This window comes from Salmo salar, chromosome ssa10, assembly GCF_905237065.1.
Source record: "Salmo salar chromosome ssa10, Ssal_v3.1, whole genome shotgun sequence".
In the NCBI taxonomy this organism is placed as follows: Eukaryota; Metazoa; Chordata; class Actinopteri; order Salmoniformes; family Salmonidae; genus Salmo; species Salmo salar.
In genome coordinates, this window is record NC_059451.1 from 92292090 (window position 1) to 92305591 (window position 13502).

Consider the following 13502-nt stretch of genomic DNA (forward strand, 5'->3'; position numbering starts at 1 on the left):
ACTGTGAATCAGGGTCTTGAAGCATTTTATGCTGTTCTCAATAACCCCTTGCCTGTTCTTTGCTAACAGCTCTCTGTGTCAATATAGATTCCAAAACAGAACCATTGCTAGGATACTCACTGACACTGCAGGCCATAATGATGAGGAGATAGAAGACAGTGTCTACGTGAAATCATGCAACTTTTGACCCGAAACAGCTAATAATTCCACTTTGCAACCACTTACCAGCTTCGTCTACTTCTCTGCTACTGAAATCTGGCATTTGGACAAAAAATTATACTTGGACCAATATTTACAGCAGTTTAGGTAACCGCATCAACAACATTTTCTGTAACATTCTTGCAAACAACGTCCGTTTTGACCACTATCACAACAAGTTTGTCACGTCCTGACCATAGAAAGCTGTTATTTTCTATGGTAGAGTAGGTCAGGGCGTGACAGTTTTTTTTTCTAGTTTAGTTTTTCTATGTTGTGATGTTCTAGTTTTGTATTTCTATGTTGGGCTTTGTGTGGGATGATCTCCAATTAGAGGCAGCTGGTCATCGTTGTCTCTAATTGGAGATCATACTTAAGTAGGTGTTTTTCCCACCTGGGTTTGTGGGAGATTGATTTTGAGTATGTGTATGTTAACTCTGTCACTGTTTGTTGTTTTTGTTCATTCAGTTTTATTTTGAATGCATTGCATACTTTCACAGTTCAACTAAATATGTGGAATGATAATGACGCTGCACTTTGGTCCGCTTCTACTTACGACAACTGTGACAAAGTTAGAGTGTATGGGATATTCGTCTACTTCTCTGCTATTCATATCTGTTTGTGGAATCAAAATATTCACTACGGAACTTACGGTACAGCTGTTTTTGTAACTGCATTACCACGTGTTCTTCCAACTTTTCCCAAACAACTGCCGTTTTGACCTCAAACGACACAAGGTCGAGAAAATATTTCTACGTTATGAAATCTTCCCCTACTTCTCGGCTTTTCAAATATGTGATCGGATTCGAAGTCATGTGAACCAATCTGTAACATCAGCCATTTTCGTAACCCATTGCCTGATCTCTTCTAACAACAACTGTCTGTGTCATTATTGACATTCCAAAATGGAACCGTTGCTAGGATACTCATTGACACTGAGGGCCAAAATAGTGAGAGAGAGTCACTACAACCACACAACTTTTGACCTCATCCACCAACTTATGACCACAGTTAGTATCCACAACCACACAATTACACAACTTCTGACCGCATAACTTCTGATCGCCCATTTAACTACTGACCATATCCACACAACTACTGAACCACATACTACTGACGACAACTTCTGACCTCAAACGCACAACTTCTGACCACATCTAGTATCCGCAACCACACAATTACATACCACAACCGCACAACTTCTGACAGCAATGACACAACTGCTTACCATATCTAGTGACAACCATACAATTACATACCACAACCACACAACTTCTGTTCAGCATAAAACCCCCACCCAGAATTTCTTTCTTCAGACCAGCTTACCTCAGAAGAGAGAGCCAAGGTTTGACCATGCATTCCTCGACTGAACTTTAACCATACTACGTGGTTAAACTTTTAGACTATCGATACCGACAGAATAATAACTAGTCTTTGATATTAATTACTAGTCTGCAGCTAGAAATTCGGTATCATTGAACGCGAAGCCCGACGAAACATCCATTCTATAATGACATTAACGAATGTCGCTTTTAATGATCCATCAAACCGAGTGAGAGAGAACGCGTACAAAAACCTCCAACAAGGATCCCGACGACACACTGAGCGTAAATATATATTGATTGCAATTGTTCCCGAATGAGTGAGCGTTCATGTGCAAAGGCTTAGCATATCAATTGTTAATATTTATCAACTCTGTTGTGCCTTCTCCGCTGCCCCCAACCCCCTTGTTTGTTTAACAAGCCGCCATGCCGGTTTAGCCCACTAGGGCACATTACTCTACCATTTCTTTGTAACGATAACTACTGTTTGTATGCTTTCTGTGAATTACTTAGTTTAGTAAATAAATGATTTTAAGAAAATTGATGTATGGATGACTTAGTGAAGACTGGGTTCGTGCAGATGACAACAATTTACGACGTTTGGAATGAGACTGGACGCGAGGTAAAGAATACACCATTTAAACCAGAAGATAATCGGACAGATACTATAATATAATATAATATATAATGTTATAATATAGGAAAGTTATATTAGGAAAATTATAACTTTGTAATCTGAATATTTTCCTTGGTGCCCCGATCTCCTAGTTAATTACAGTTAAACGATTAATCAGTTTAATCACTTAATAATAATTACAGCGAGTTATTTGATAAACATGTATTCAGTTTAATGGTGCCCCAAAGACACGACACTACACTCATTTACTATCAGTGTGTTCATAAACATCGTAAAATATTTTTCAGCCTGACACAATAACATAATACCTTTATGAAAACAGTAATACAATCTTCTAGTGAGTGCACCCGTGCACTATTCAGAGGATGCAGTCCATTTCAGTGAAAGGGATTTACTCTGTTAGACATCAGCTTTGCACAAGCTCCATTGACAATGAGTTGTTTGCATTGTTTGTTGAAATAAATTCTATGCAATCTGATGTAGGTCATGGAATGGATGTTTCTTTTGTAATATATGTTTTGTTGAGTTGATGTTTAAATGGCTGCCGGTCCACAGTCATGGAGCTTTGACTTGAAGGGGTATGGCTGTTCAAGTAAATGTCATTCAATCTCAAACTTACAATGCATTATAAGAAAGTTCTCTCTCTCTATGGTTATGACACACCACTTATACCCCCTCTGCTGGCCATACCTGGTATCTGATACGTGAGTTCACAGATCCAGGAAGTGAAATGTTATTTAGGTTAGTGGGAGCCCCTCCTAAGCCTACTCCTCAGCACAATTGGAAACGAAACTCATCTCTTCAGCTCAGCCTGCTTGCGTTTCAAAATGGCAGAAGCCATGGACTCAATCAGTTGTTTAATCTGTTTGGAGACACTGAAGGATCCAGTGACTATTCCCTGTGGACACAGCTACTGTATGGACTGCATTAAACGCTTCTGGGATCAGAAGCTTGTCTGCAGCTGCCCCCTGTGCAGACAGATCTTCACTCCAAGGCCTGTTCTGAACAAAAACACTGTCATTGTAGAATTGGTGGAAACACTGGCAGAAATAAATACGAAGAAGATGCAGGAGGTGAGACTTAAGGTGAGTGTTGACAATTCACATGTAGTTTATTGAATTGGCAGATTCCTAGACTAAAGCCAATGAGGAGCCCACGCAGGGCCTCATTCAAACGCCACTGAGTCCTACTGTGGGGAATAGGCTGTATGGGGTCCTGGTGTGAGCTGAGTGAATGGGTGGGATGATAATAATAATAATTCTTTGTGCGTCTTTTTTTGTGTCTTGCATGATCTCAACAACACAGCATCACCACATTTAGCGCTTAAAGGGATATATATATAAATATTTATTTATTTAACCGGGCAAGTCAGTTAAGAACAAATTCTTATTTACAATGACGGCCTACCACGGCCAAACCCTAACCCGGACGACGCTAGGCCAATTGTGCACCACCCTATGGGACTCCCAATCATGTCCGGTTGTGATACAGCCTGGAATCGAACCAGGGTCTGTAGTGACGCCTCGAGCACTGAGATGCTGTGCCATTGACTGCTGCGCCACTTGGGAGCCCCTAATAGTTCACCCTAATTATAAAATTACATGTTGATTTTCATACCCTGTAAGCAGTCTATGGACAACGTATGACAACAATGAATGCTTTGGTTTAGTTTCCCTAGCACTTTTTCCATATGCTAACGTTTTTGCATTTGTGGCACAAATCCTATTCAAGTCATGGTACCAATATTAGCATTTTCTGTGCATTATGTTCAAATCATCTATAAGTGACTTTGTTGAGTTTCACAATCAATTTGAGATGCTTTTGGATAATTTGGACATGATGCGTGAAAAATGTTTATATCGGTACCATGAATTGAATGGGATTTGTACCACAAATACTAAAACGTTAGCATTTGGAAACAGTTCCAGGGAAATAAAACAAAAGCATGGATTGCTGTCATACATTGTCCATATACTGCTCACTCCAGGGTTAGGAAAACCAATGTGTCATTTTGTAATTTTGGTAAACTATCCATTCAAATGCATACACCAATGTAGATCACAAACAATATTACAACAAAAACATTTACATGTGGCTACAGTTCATGGGATAAGTTGCAGTTCACACAGTTCAGCTCATGTGAGGGGGGAGGATGTTGTTGGGCAGAGTTATTTGTTTGATTAAATTGGTTGTAATGAACCCCCCTCTTCTCTATGTGTTTCCTAACAGTACCGTGCACAGGCAGCAGTGGACAGTGAAGGGCTGTCAAAGATGAAGGTTGTTTCACCTTCTGAACCCAATACCAGAGAGGAGTTCTTGAAATGTGAGTAAATATCTACACACAACTATAAATATGGTTTCACTAGCCTGCCTGACCCACACACAAATGCGTGCAGGTATACAGACACATGCAAACACAATGTTTTATTTCAAAATGATTTCAGATTCCTGCCAGCTCACATTGGACCCCAACACAGCTAATAGATATCTGCGTCTATCTGAGGGGAACAGGAAGGTAACCAGGAGTGAAAATGCTGAGTCCTATCTTCACCATCCAGACAGATTTAACTTCTACTGCCAGCTGTTGTGTAAAGAAGCTTTGTCTGGAACCTGCTACTGGGAGGTAGAAAGGAGTGGGAGCAAGTGTAAAGTTGCCGTGTCTTATAAAGGGATCTGCAGGAGAGGAGACGGAGTGGATGTTAGCTTTGGACGAAATTATCAGTCCTGGACTTTGGTCTGTGATCCGTCTATCTGCTCTTTCAGGCACAATAATATCAGTACTGATATCCCTACCCCCTGCTCCTCCAGAGTAGGAGTGTACCTGGACCACAAGGCAGGAACTCTGTCCTTCTACAGTGTCTCTGACAAGATGACCCTCCTCCATAGAGTCCAGACCACATTCACTCAGCCCCTCTACCCTGGATTCTGGGTTGGTCCTGGTTATGGATCATCTGTGAAGATACTGACACCAATATAGTAAATTAACAAAGTTTTATCTACACTCATTTACTATCAGTGTGTTCATAAACATCGTAAAATATTTTTCAGCCTGACACAATAACATAATACCTTTATGAAAACAGTAATACAATCTTCTAGTGAGTGCACCCGTGCACTATTCAGAGGATGCAGTCCATTTCAGTGAAAGGGATTTACTCTGTTAGACATCAGCTTTGCACAAGCTCCATTGACAATGAGTTGTTTGCATTGTTTGTTGAAATAAATTCTATGCAATCTGATGTAGGTCATGGAATGGATGTTTCTTTTGTAATATATGTTTTGTTGAGTTGATGTTTAAATGGCTGCCGGTCCACAGTCATGGAGCTTTGACTTGAAGGGGTATGGCTGTTCAAGTAAATGTCATTCAATCTCAAACTTACAATGCATTATAAGAAAGTTATCTCTCTCTCTATGGTTATGACAGACCACTTATACCCCCTCTACTGGCCATACCTGGTATCTGATACGTGAGTTCACAGATCCAGGAAGTGAAATGTTATTTAGGTTAGTGGGAGCCCCTCCTAAGCCTACTCCTCAGCACAATTGGAAACGAAACTCATCTCTTCAGCTCAGCCTGCTTGCGTTTCAAAATGGCAGAAGCCATGGACTCAATCAGTTGTTTAATCTGTTTGGAGACACTGAAGGATCCAGTGACTATTCCCTGTGGACACAGCTACTGTATGGACTGCATTAAACGCTTCTGGGATCAGAAGCTTGTCTGCAGCTGCCCCCTGTGCAGACAGATCTTCACTCCAAGGCCTGTTCTGAACAAAAACACTGTCATTGTAGAATTGGTGGAAACACTGACAGAAATAAATACGAAGAAGATGCAGGAGGTGAGACTTAAGGTGAGTGTTGACAATTCACATGTAGTTTGAATTGGCAGATTCCTAGACTAAAGCCAATGAGGAGCCCACGCAGGGCCTCATTCAAACGCCACTGAGTCCTACTGTGGGGAATAGGCTGTATGGGGTCCTGGTGTGAGCTGAGTGAATGGGTGGGATGATAATAATAATAATTCTTTGTGCGTCTTTTTTTGTGTCTTGCATGATCTCAACAACACAGCATCACCACATTTAGCGCTTAAAGGGATATATATATATTTATTTATTTATTTAACCGGGCAAGTCAGTTAAGAACAAATTCTTATTTACAATGACGGCCTACCACGGCCAAACCCTAACCCGGACGACGCTAGGCCAATTGTGCACCACCCTATGGGACTCCCAATCATGTCCGGTTGTGATACAGCCTGGAATCGAACCAGGGTCTGTAGTGACGCCTCGAGCACTGAGATGCAGTGCCATTGACTGCTGCGCCACTTGGGAGCCCCTAATAGTTCACCCTAATTATAAAATTACATGTTGATTTTCATACCCTGTAAGCAGTCTATGGACAACGTATGACAACAATGAATGCTTTGGTTTAGTTTCCCTAGCACTTTTTCCATATGCTAACGTTTTTGCATTTGTGGCACAAATCCTATTCAAGTCATGGTACCAATATTAGCATTTTCTGTGCATTATGTTCAAATCATCTATAAGTGACTTTGTTGAGTTTCACAATCAATTTGAGATGCTTTTGGACATGATGTGTGAAAAATGTTTATATCGGTACCATGAATTGAATGGGATTTGTACCACAAATACTAAAACGTTAGCATTTGGAAACAGTTCCAGGGAAATAAAACAAAAACATGGATTGCTGTCATACATTGTCCATATATTGCTCACTCCAGGGTTAGGAAAACCAATGTGTCATTTTGTAATTTTGGTAAACTATCCATTCAAATGCATACACCAATGTAGATCACAAACAATATTACAACAAAAACATTACATGTGGATACAGTTCATGGGATAAGTTGCAGTTCACACAGTTCAGCTCATGTGAAGGGGGGAGGATGTTGTTGGGCAGAGTTATTTGTTTGATTAAATTGGTTGTAATGAACCCCCCTCTTCTCTATGTGTTTCCTAACGGTACCGTGCACAGGCAGCAGTGGACAGTGAGGGGCTGTCAAAGATGAAGGTTGTTTCACCTTCTGAACCCAATACCAGAGAGGAGTTCTTGAAATGTGAGTAAATATCTACACACAACTATAAATACGGTTTCACTAGCCTGCCTGACCCACACACAAATGCGTGCAGGTATACAGACACATGCAAACACAATGTTTTATTTCAAAATGATTTCAGATTCCTGCCAGCTCACATTGGACCCCAACACAGCTAATAGATATCTGCGTCTATCTGAGGGGAACAGGAAGGTAACCAGGAGTGAAAATGCTGAGTCCTATGTTCACCATCCAGACAGATTTAACTTCTACTGCCAGCTGTTGTGTAAAGAAGCTTTGTCTGGAACCTGCTACTGGGAGGTAGAAAGGAGTGGGAGCAAGTGTAAAGTTGCCGTGTCTTATAAAGGGATCTGCAGGAGAGGAGACGGAGTGGATGTTAGCTTTGGACGAAATTATCAGTCCTGGACTTTGGTCTGTGATCCGTCTATCTGCTCTTTCAGGCACAATAATATCAGTACTGATATCCCTATCCCCTGCTCCTCCAGAGTAGGAGTGTACCTGGACCACAAGGCAGGAACTCTGTCCTTCTACAGTGTCTCTGACAAGATGACCCTCCTCCACAGAGTCCAGACCACATTCACTCAGCCCCTCTACCCTGGATTCTGGGTTGGTCCTGGTTATGGATCATCTGTGAAGATACTGACACCAATATAGTAAATTAAGATAAAGTTTTATCTACTGTCATGACGCTGCCCTCTGGTTTTCTATGCACCATCCCCCGACCTCTATACTTCTGACACAAGGCTGTGTGAAGGCGGTCATAAAACTCCAAAGGAGAATGTCCTGCCTCATGGCCCCAGTATAAAGAGACTGAGTGTTTTCATGGAGAGAACAAAGGATTCTTCCACCTCACAGAATTGGAGAACCGAACAACATTTATGTTCTGGAGAAGGTATAAAAGATCGGTGAAGAATCCAGCTACGAACTGGTCCGCTTGGTACAATTTTGTGAGGCTCATTAGAGACAATATGGCCATATTACCATACTAAGGTTTATATATTAGCCTCAGCGATGAGACTTATATCTAATGGTTGTATAAAATGATTTAATAACATTAAAGTTATTTGGAATATGTTGAGATGCTATGTACTGATGTTAATGTGAGAGAATTGTATTTCTGTACAAAGCTTAACTCAGTCATCGGCACGCCCCCAGGGACACAGACAGGACAAGGCATCATGTGACAGCTTTTCTATGTTCAGCATAAAACCCCCACCCTGAATTTCTTTCTTCAGACCAGCTTACCTCAGAAGAGAGAGCCAAGGTTTGACCATGCATTGCTCGACTGAACTTTAACCATACCACGTGGTTAAACTTTTAGACTATCGATACCGACAGAATAATAACAAGTCTTTGATATTAATTACTAGTCTGCAGCTAGAAATTCGGTATCATTGAACGCGAAGCCCGACGAAACATCCATTCTATAACGACATGAACAAATGTCACTTTGAAAGATCCATTCTAACCGAGAGAGAGAGAACGCGGACAAAAACTCTCCAACAGGATAAAAACTCTCCAACAAGGATCCCGACGACACACTGAGCGTAAATATATATTGATTGCAATTGTTCCCGAATGAGTGAGCGTTCATGTGCAAAGGCTTAGCATATCAATTGTTAATATTTATCAACTCTGTTGTGCCTTCTCCGCTGCCCCCAACCCCCTTGTTTGTTTAACAAGCCGCCATGCCGGTTTAGCCCACTAGGGCACATTACTCTACCATTTCTTTGTAACAATAACTATTGTTTGTATGCTTTCTGTGAATTACTTAGTTTAGTAAATAAATGATTTTAAGACAATTGATGTATGGATGACTTAGTGAAGACTGGGTTCGTGCAGATAACAACAATTTACGATGTTTGGAATGAGACTGACGAGGTAAAGAATACACCATTTAAACCAGAAGATAATCGGTCAGATACTATAATATAATATAACATATAATGTTATAATATAGGAAAGTTATATTAGGAAAATTATAACTTTGTAATCTGAATATTTTCCTTGGTGCCCCGATCTCCTAGTTAAACGATGAATCAGTTTAATCGCGTAATAATAATTACAGGGAGTTATTTGATAAACATGTCTTCAAGTTAATGATGCCCAAAGACACGACATTATTGGCGCCCCCGTGTGAGGACTCTAAAACTAAAACGCACGTTGGGTCATTTTGATAATACATATTTGGAGCCCCCGTGCGAGGAATCTAAGATAGAATTGGACTTTGCTGTGGAATTCTATATATCAATTGTGCAAACAGAATTGTACAAACAGGCTGCTATCTAAACAAAGTGATTGTGTGTATTTCCACTGGAAGAAGCTATTTAGAGTGGCTCCGGTCGTATGTCGATAGCAGTGAGGGATAAATTCCAGATTTAGTCCGTCAGCCCAAACGGTACTATTTCTGTCGGTCAATATTAACTTCTAAAGCAAGGGCATAGAGCCAGGAAGGTTAGAAATTAGAAGATAACTGTCCGGTGACCGAGCCAAATAATTCGCCTACCGCACTAAGACAGTGTGGGCAGACCGTATGCGTATCTGTATTTAAGTACCGTGTCGCTCCGGTCAACATAAACGCTAGCAAAGTAGGCCGAATGGGTTAGGGTGAGACGTCACTAGAAAACCCACCCTTTCCATTGTGAGAGGACCCTATTTTGGTGCTTGGAAGTGATACTCTTGAACAAAGTAGGAAGAGCTTCACGTCCAACTTCCACAGTACTGTACAGTACTGATGGTTCATTAACGTCTATAAATAGATTCAAATCGTCTTTGCAGCTCCCAACATTCCAAAACCAAATTCTGGAAAATTAGGAAAAACATTTTTCCTTTCAAATGTTCTAATAATGTGCATGCTATCAGAGGGGGTGGTCCCCACTCGCCCGCTAATTAGTGAACCTCCACCCGTAAATGGATTGATCTCTGACCTCAGCAGCGATAACAACCCTAATTATGCCATTAGTGGAAAAGCAGACAACAATGCTTTCCAAAATCAACCATCGGGTGCAGGCCTCGTAAAGGTTCTCTCCAGTCTAGCTCTGATGTCTTGCCATCCGAGATTGGCATCTGTCCAATAACGCAGTGCACAGCTGAAGCACGAGCAGGTAACGGTAGACATAAAGGGACAGGTAGAGAGAACCGGGAAACCAATGACTAATGCAGAAAAGGGAAAAATTCTGCTAGCTATGGAACTACGTTTGAAAACTGAACAATTAAATGTAATTGCAAAAACGTATGACGATGAACAAGCACAAGCTCTTCAAGAAAATCGTTTTCTACAGGAACAAAATCATATGCTACAGGAACAACTCGATTTAGCCAAAACTAAATACGATGATGTCCACGCCAAACTAGATAAATCTGAAGAGTTATCTACAAACAGGAGCGCTCAACTTGACAACATGCATGCTGTTTTGTTGGGCCAGCCAACCAGAAAAGCAAGGCAAATAAATAGAGTTCGCCAGCTTGTAGTCCTAAAACCCGGAAATTAGTTATCTACGGTTCGTTCAGCCATTCCTATGGTGAAAATGAATGGGGAAAGAATGGTTTTCGGACAAATGACGGACATAAGGTCTGAGGATAATACAAGCTTAGGAGATCTTATTCTTTTTGTTTTATGAGATAATATCAGTCAGTTAACGTGACCTTTATGAATTATGAAGCATTTATGTGCTTTTTAAATTACATAAACGCTTCAAAATTCACAAAAAGTGGCGTTAGCTGAGGAAGAGTATATCATAAAACAATACGTATAAAATCTACTAAACCTGTGTTTTCCACAGACCTTATTTTTGGCGTTTATTCAAAAACGCCATTAATCTTCCCATAGGTTTTGTTCAACGAACCTTGGTGGACACAGTGCCTACAAAAAGACGCTATTAGGCTACCATTGCTCCCTATTCAGGCATGTTTGAATGTCAGGACAATCCTCGTCCTGCAAAGAAATTGTATTTTTAGTAGAATTTTTTTTTTTGTTGCTCTCAGTAGGCATTTAGAATTAAATGTGTAGTGAAGCTTACAGCAACATTATTAACCTACATCATGTGCCCGTCATAGGTCTACCTTCAAAATTTCAATCATCATTTACTCAAAAAACACAGTTTACACCATCATTTGTCACAATAAAGAAAGTTTGACAAAATGAAATTCTGCCCCTATCGAACAGATAAAAATGTTGTGAATCTTAAGAAAATGTGTCTTATATATTTTTTTATTTTTTTTATTTCACCTTCATTTAACCAGGTAGGCCAGATGAGAACAAGTTCTCATTTACAACTGCGACCTGGCCAAGATAAAGCAAAGCAGTGCGACACAAACAACAACACAGAGTTACACATGGAATAAACAAACATACAGTCAATAACACAATAGCAAAATCTATATACAGTGTGTGCAAATGAGGTAAGATTAGGGAGGTAAGGCAATAAATAGGCCGTAGTGGCGAAGTAATTACAGTTAAGCAATTAAACACTGGAGTGGTAGATGTGCAAGTAGAGATACTGAGGAGCAAAGGAGAAAAAAATCATAAATAACAATATTGGGATGAGGTAGTTGGATGGGCCATGTACAGGTGCAATGATCTGTAAGCTGCTCTAACAGCTGATGCTTAAAGTTAGTGAGGGAGATATGAGTCTCCAGCTTCAGTGATTTTTGCAATTCGTTCCAGTCATTGGCAGCAGAGAACTGGAAGGAAAGGCGGCCAAAGAGGAATTGGCTTTGGGGGTGACCAGTGAAATATACCTGCTGGAACGCGAGCTACAGGTGGGTGCTGCATAGTCATCAGTGAGCTGAGATAAGGCGGGGCTTTACCTAGCAAAGACTTATAGATGACCTGGAGCCAGTGGGATTGGCGATGAATATGAAGAGAGGGCCAGCCAACGAGAGCATACAGGTCGCAGAGGTGGGTAGCATATGTGTCTTTGGTGACAAAATGGATGGCACTGTGATAGACTGCATACAATTTGCTGAGTAGAGTGTTGGAGGCTATTTTGTAAATGACATCGCCGAAGTCAAGGATCGGTAGGATAGTCAGTTTTACGAGGGTACAGTGAGGGAAAAAAGTATTTGATCCCCTGCTGATTTTGTACGTTTGCCCACTGACAAAGAAATGATCAGTCTATAATTTTAATGGTAGGTTTATTTGAACAGTGAGAGACAGAATAACAAAAAAAAACAGAAAAACGCATGTCAAAAATGTTATACATTGATTTGCATTTTAATGAGGGAAATAAGTTTTTTGTTTGTTTTTTGTTTTGTTGGTGACGTCGGGGTGGATTCCGCCGCCGATGGAACCGGGGGTGGCTAAGCCAGCCCGTCGGGCTTTCACGCCCTGGCTGGCTTGAGAGGTTTCCTTGTGTCGGTTGGCTCGGTGGCTTCCCATCCCACGTCACTCTCCACTGGATCATTGGGCTCCATCTCTACAGCGGGATCGACAAGCTTCTTGCCTCAGCCGGATGTTAGACTCCCATGCTTTAGCCGGCTCGCCAGGCTCTCAGGCTCCTGCCGGTTCATTGGGCTCCCACGCCCCAACCGGCTTGCCCAGCGCACATGTCTTGGCCGGTTCGCCCAGGTGGGATGCCGGGTGGTGCCCCAAGGGGGTGGTACTGTCGCGTCTGCTCCGCTCTTCCCTCCCCTGGCGCTTGAGGACGCCAGGCTGCCCTGCATCACGCACTCCTGTCATCAATTATGCACACCTGCCTTCCCTCGTCACGCGCATCAGCGATATTGGACTCACCTGGACTCACTCACTCATCTGTTTATTTCCTCCCCTATATTTGTCAGTTCCCTGCTCTGTTCCCTGCTGATGCATTAATTGTATTTTGTTTGTGTTACCTGTTTGATGACGCTGTTCCTGTCTCGTTCCATGTCCATTATTTATTAAATGTTTTACTTAAATGTTTTACTATTGTTTTTCTATATTGTAGAATATTAGTGAAGACATCAAAACTATGAAATAGCACGTATGGAATCATGTAGTAACCAAAAAATGTTAAACAAATCAAAATATATTTTATATTTGAGATTCTTCAAATGGCCACCCTTTGCCTTGATGACAGCTTTGCACACTCGTGGCATTCTCTCAACCAGCTTCATGAGGTTGTCACTTGGAATGCATTTTAATTAACAGGGGTCCCTTCTTAAAAGTTAATTTGTGGAATATCTTTCCTTCTTTATGCATTTGAGCCAACAGTTGTGTTGTGACAAGATAGCTCTATTTGGTAGAAGACCAAGTCCATATTATGGCAAGAACAGCTCAAATAAGCAAAGAGAAATG

General features: G+C 41.1%; 2 protein-coding genes across 3 annotated transcripts; both read left to right on the forward strand.

The window, feature by feature from the left end:
* The first annotated feature begins 2852 nt into the window (after positions 1-2852).
* Positions 2853-5393, forward strand: LOC106561186 (E3 ubiquitin/ISG15 ligase TRIM25). Its single transcript, XM_014124863.2, has 3 exons — positions 2853-3239; positions 4384-4477; positions 4599-5393. Exons 1-3 carry the CDS (start codon positions 2982-2984, stop codon positions 5129-5131), a joined length of 885 nt encoding a protein of 294 aa, XP_013980338.1. The 5' UTR covers positions 2853-2981; the 3' UTR covers positions 5132-5393.
* A 45-nt stretch (positions 5394-5438) lies between these two features.
* Positions 5439-8873, forward strand: LOC123723698 (E3 ubiquitin/ISG15 ligase TRIM25). 2 transcript variants are annotated; one of them, XM_045688225.1, is made up of 3 exons: positions 5439-6002; positions 7135-7228; positions 7350-8873. In XM_045688225.1, the coding sequence occupies exons 1-3, from the start codon at positions 5745-5747 to the stop codon at positions 7880-7882; spliced, it is 885 nt and encodes a 294-aa protein (XP_045544181.1). In that variant the 5' UTR covers positions 5439-5744; the 3' UTR covers positions 7883-8873. The 2 variants fall into 2 exon arrangements, with proteins under 2 accessions (XP_045544181.1, XP_045544182.1); XM_045688226.1 differs by having other exon boundaries at positions 7147-7228.
* The last annotated feature ends 4629 nt before the right edge of the window (positions 8874-13502 follow it).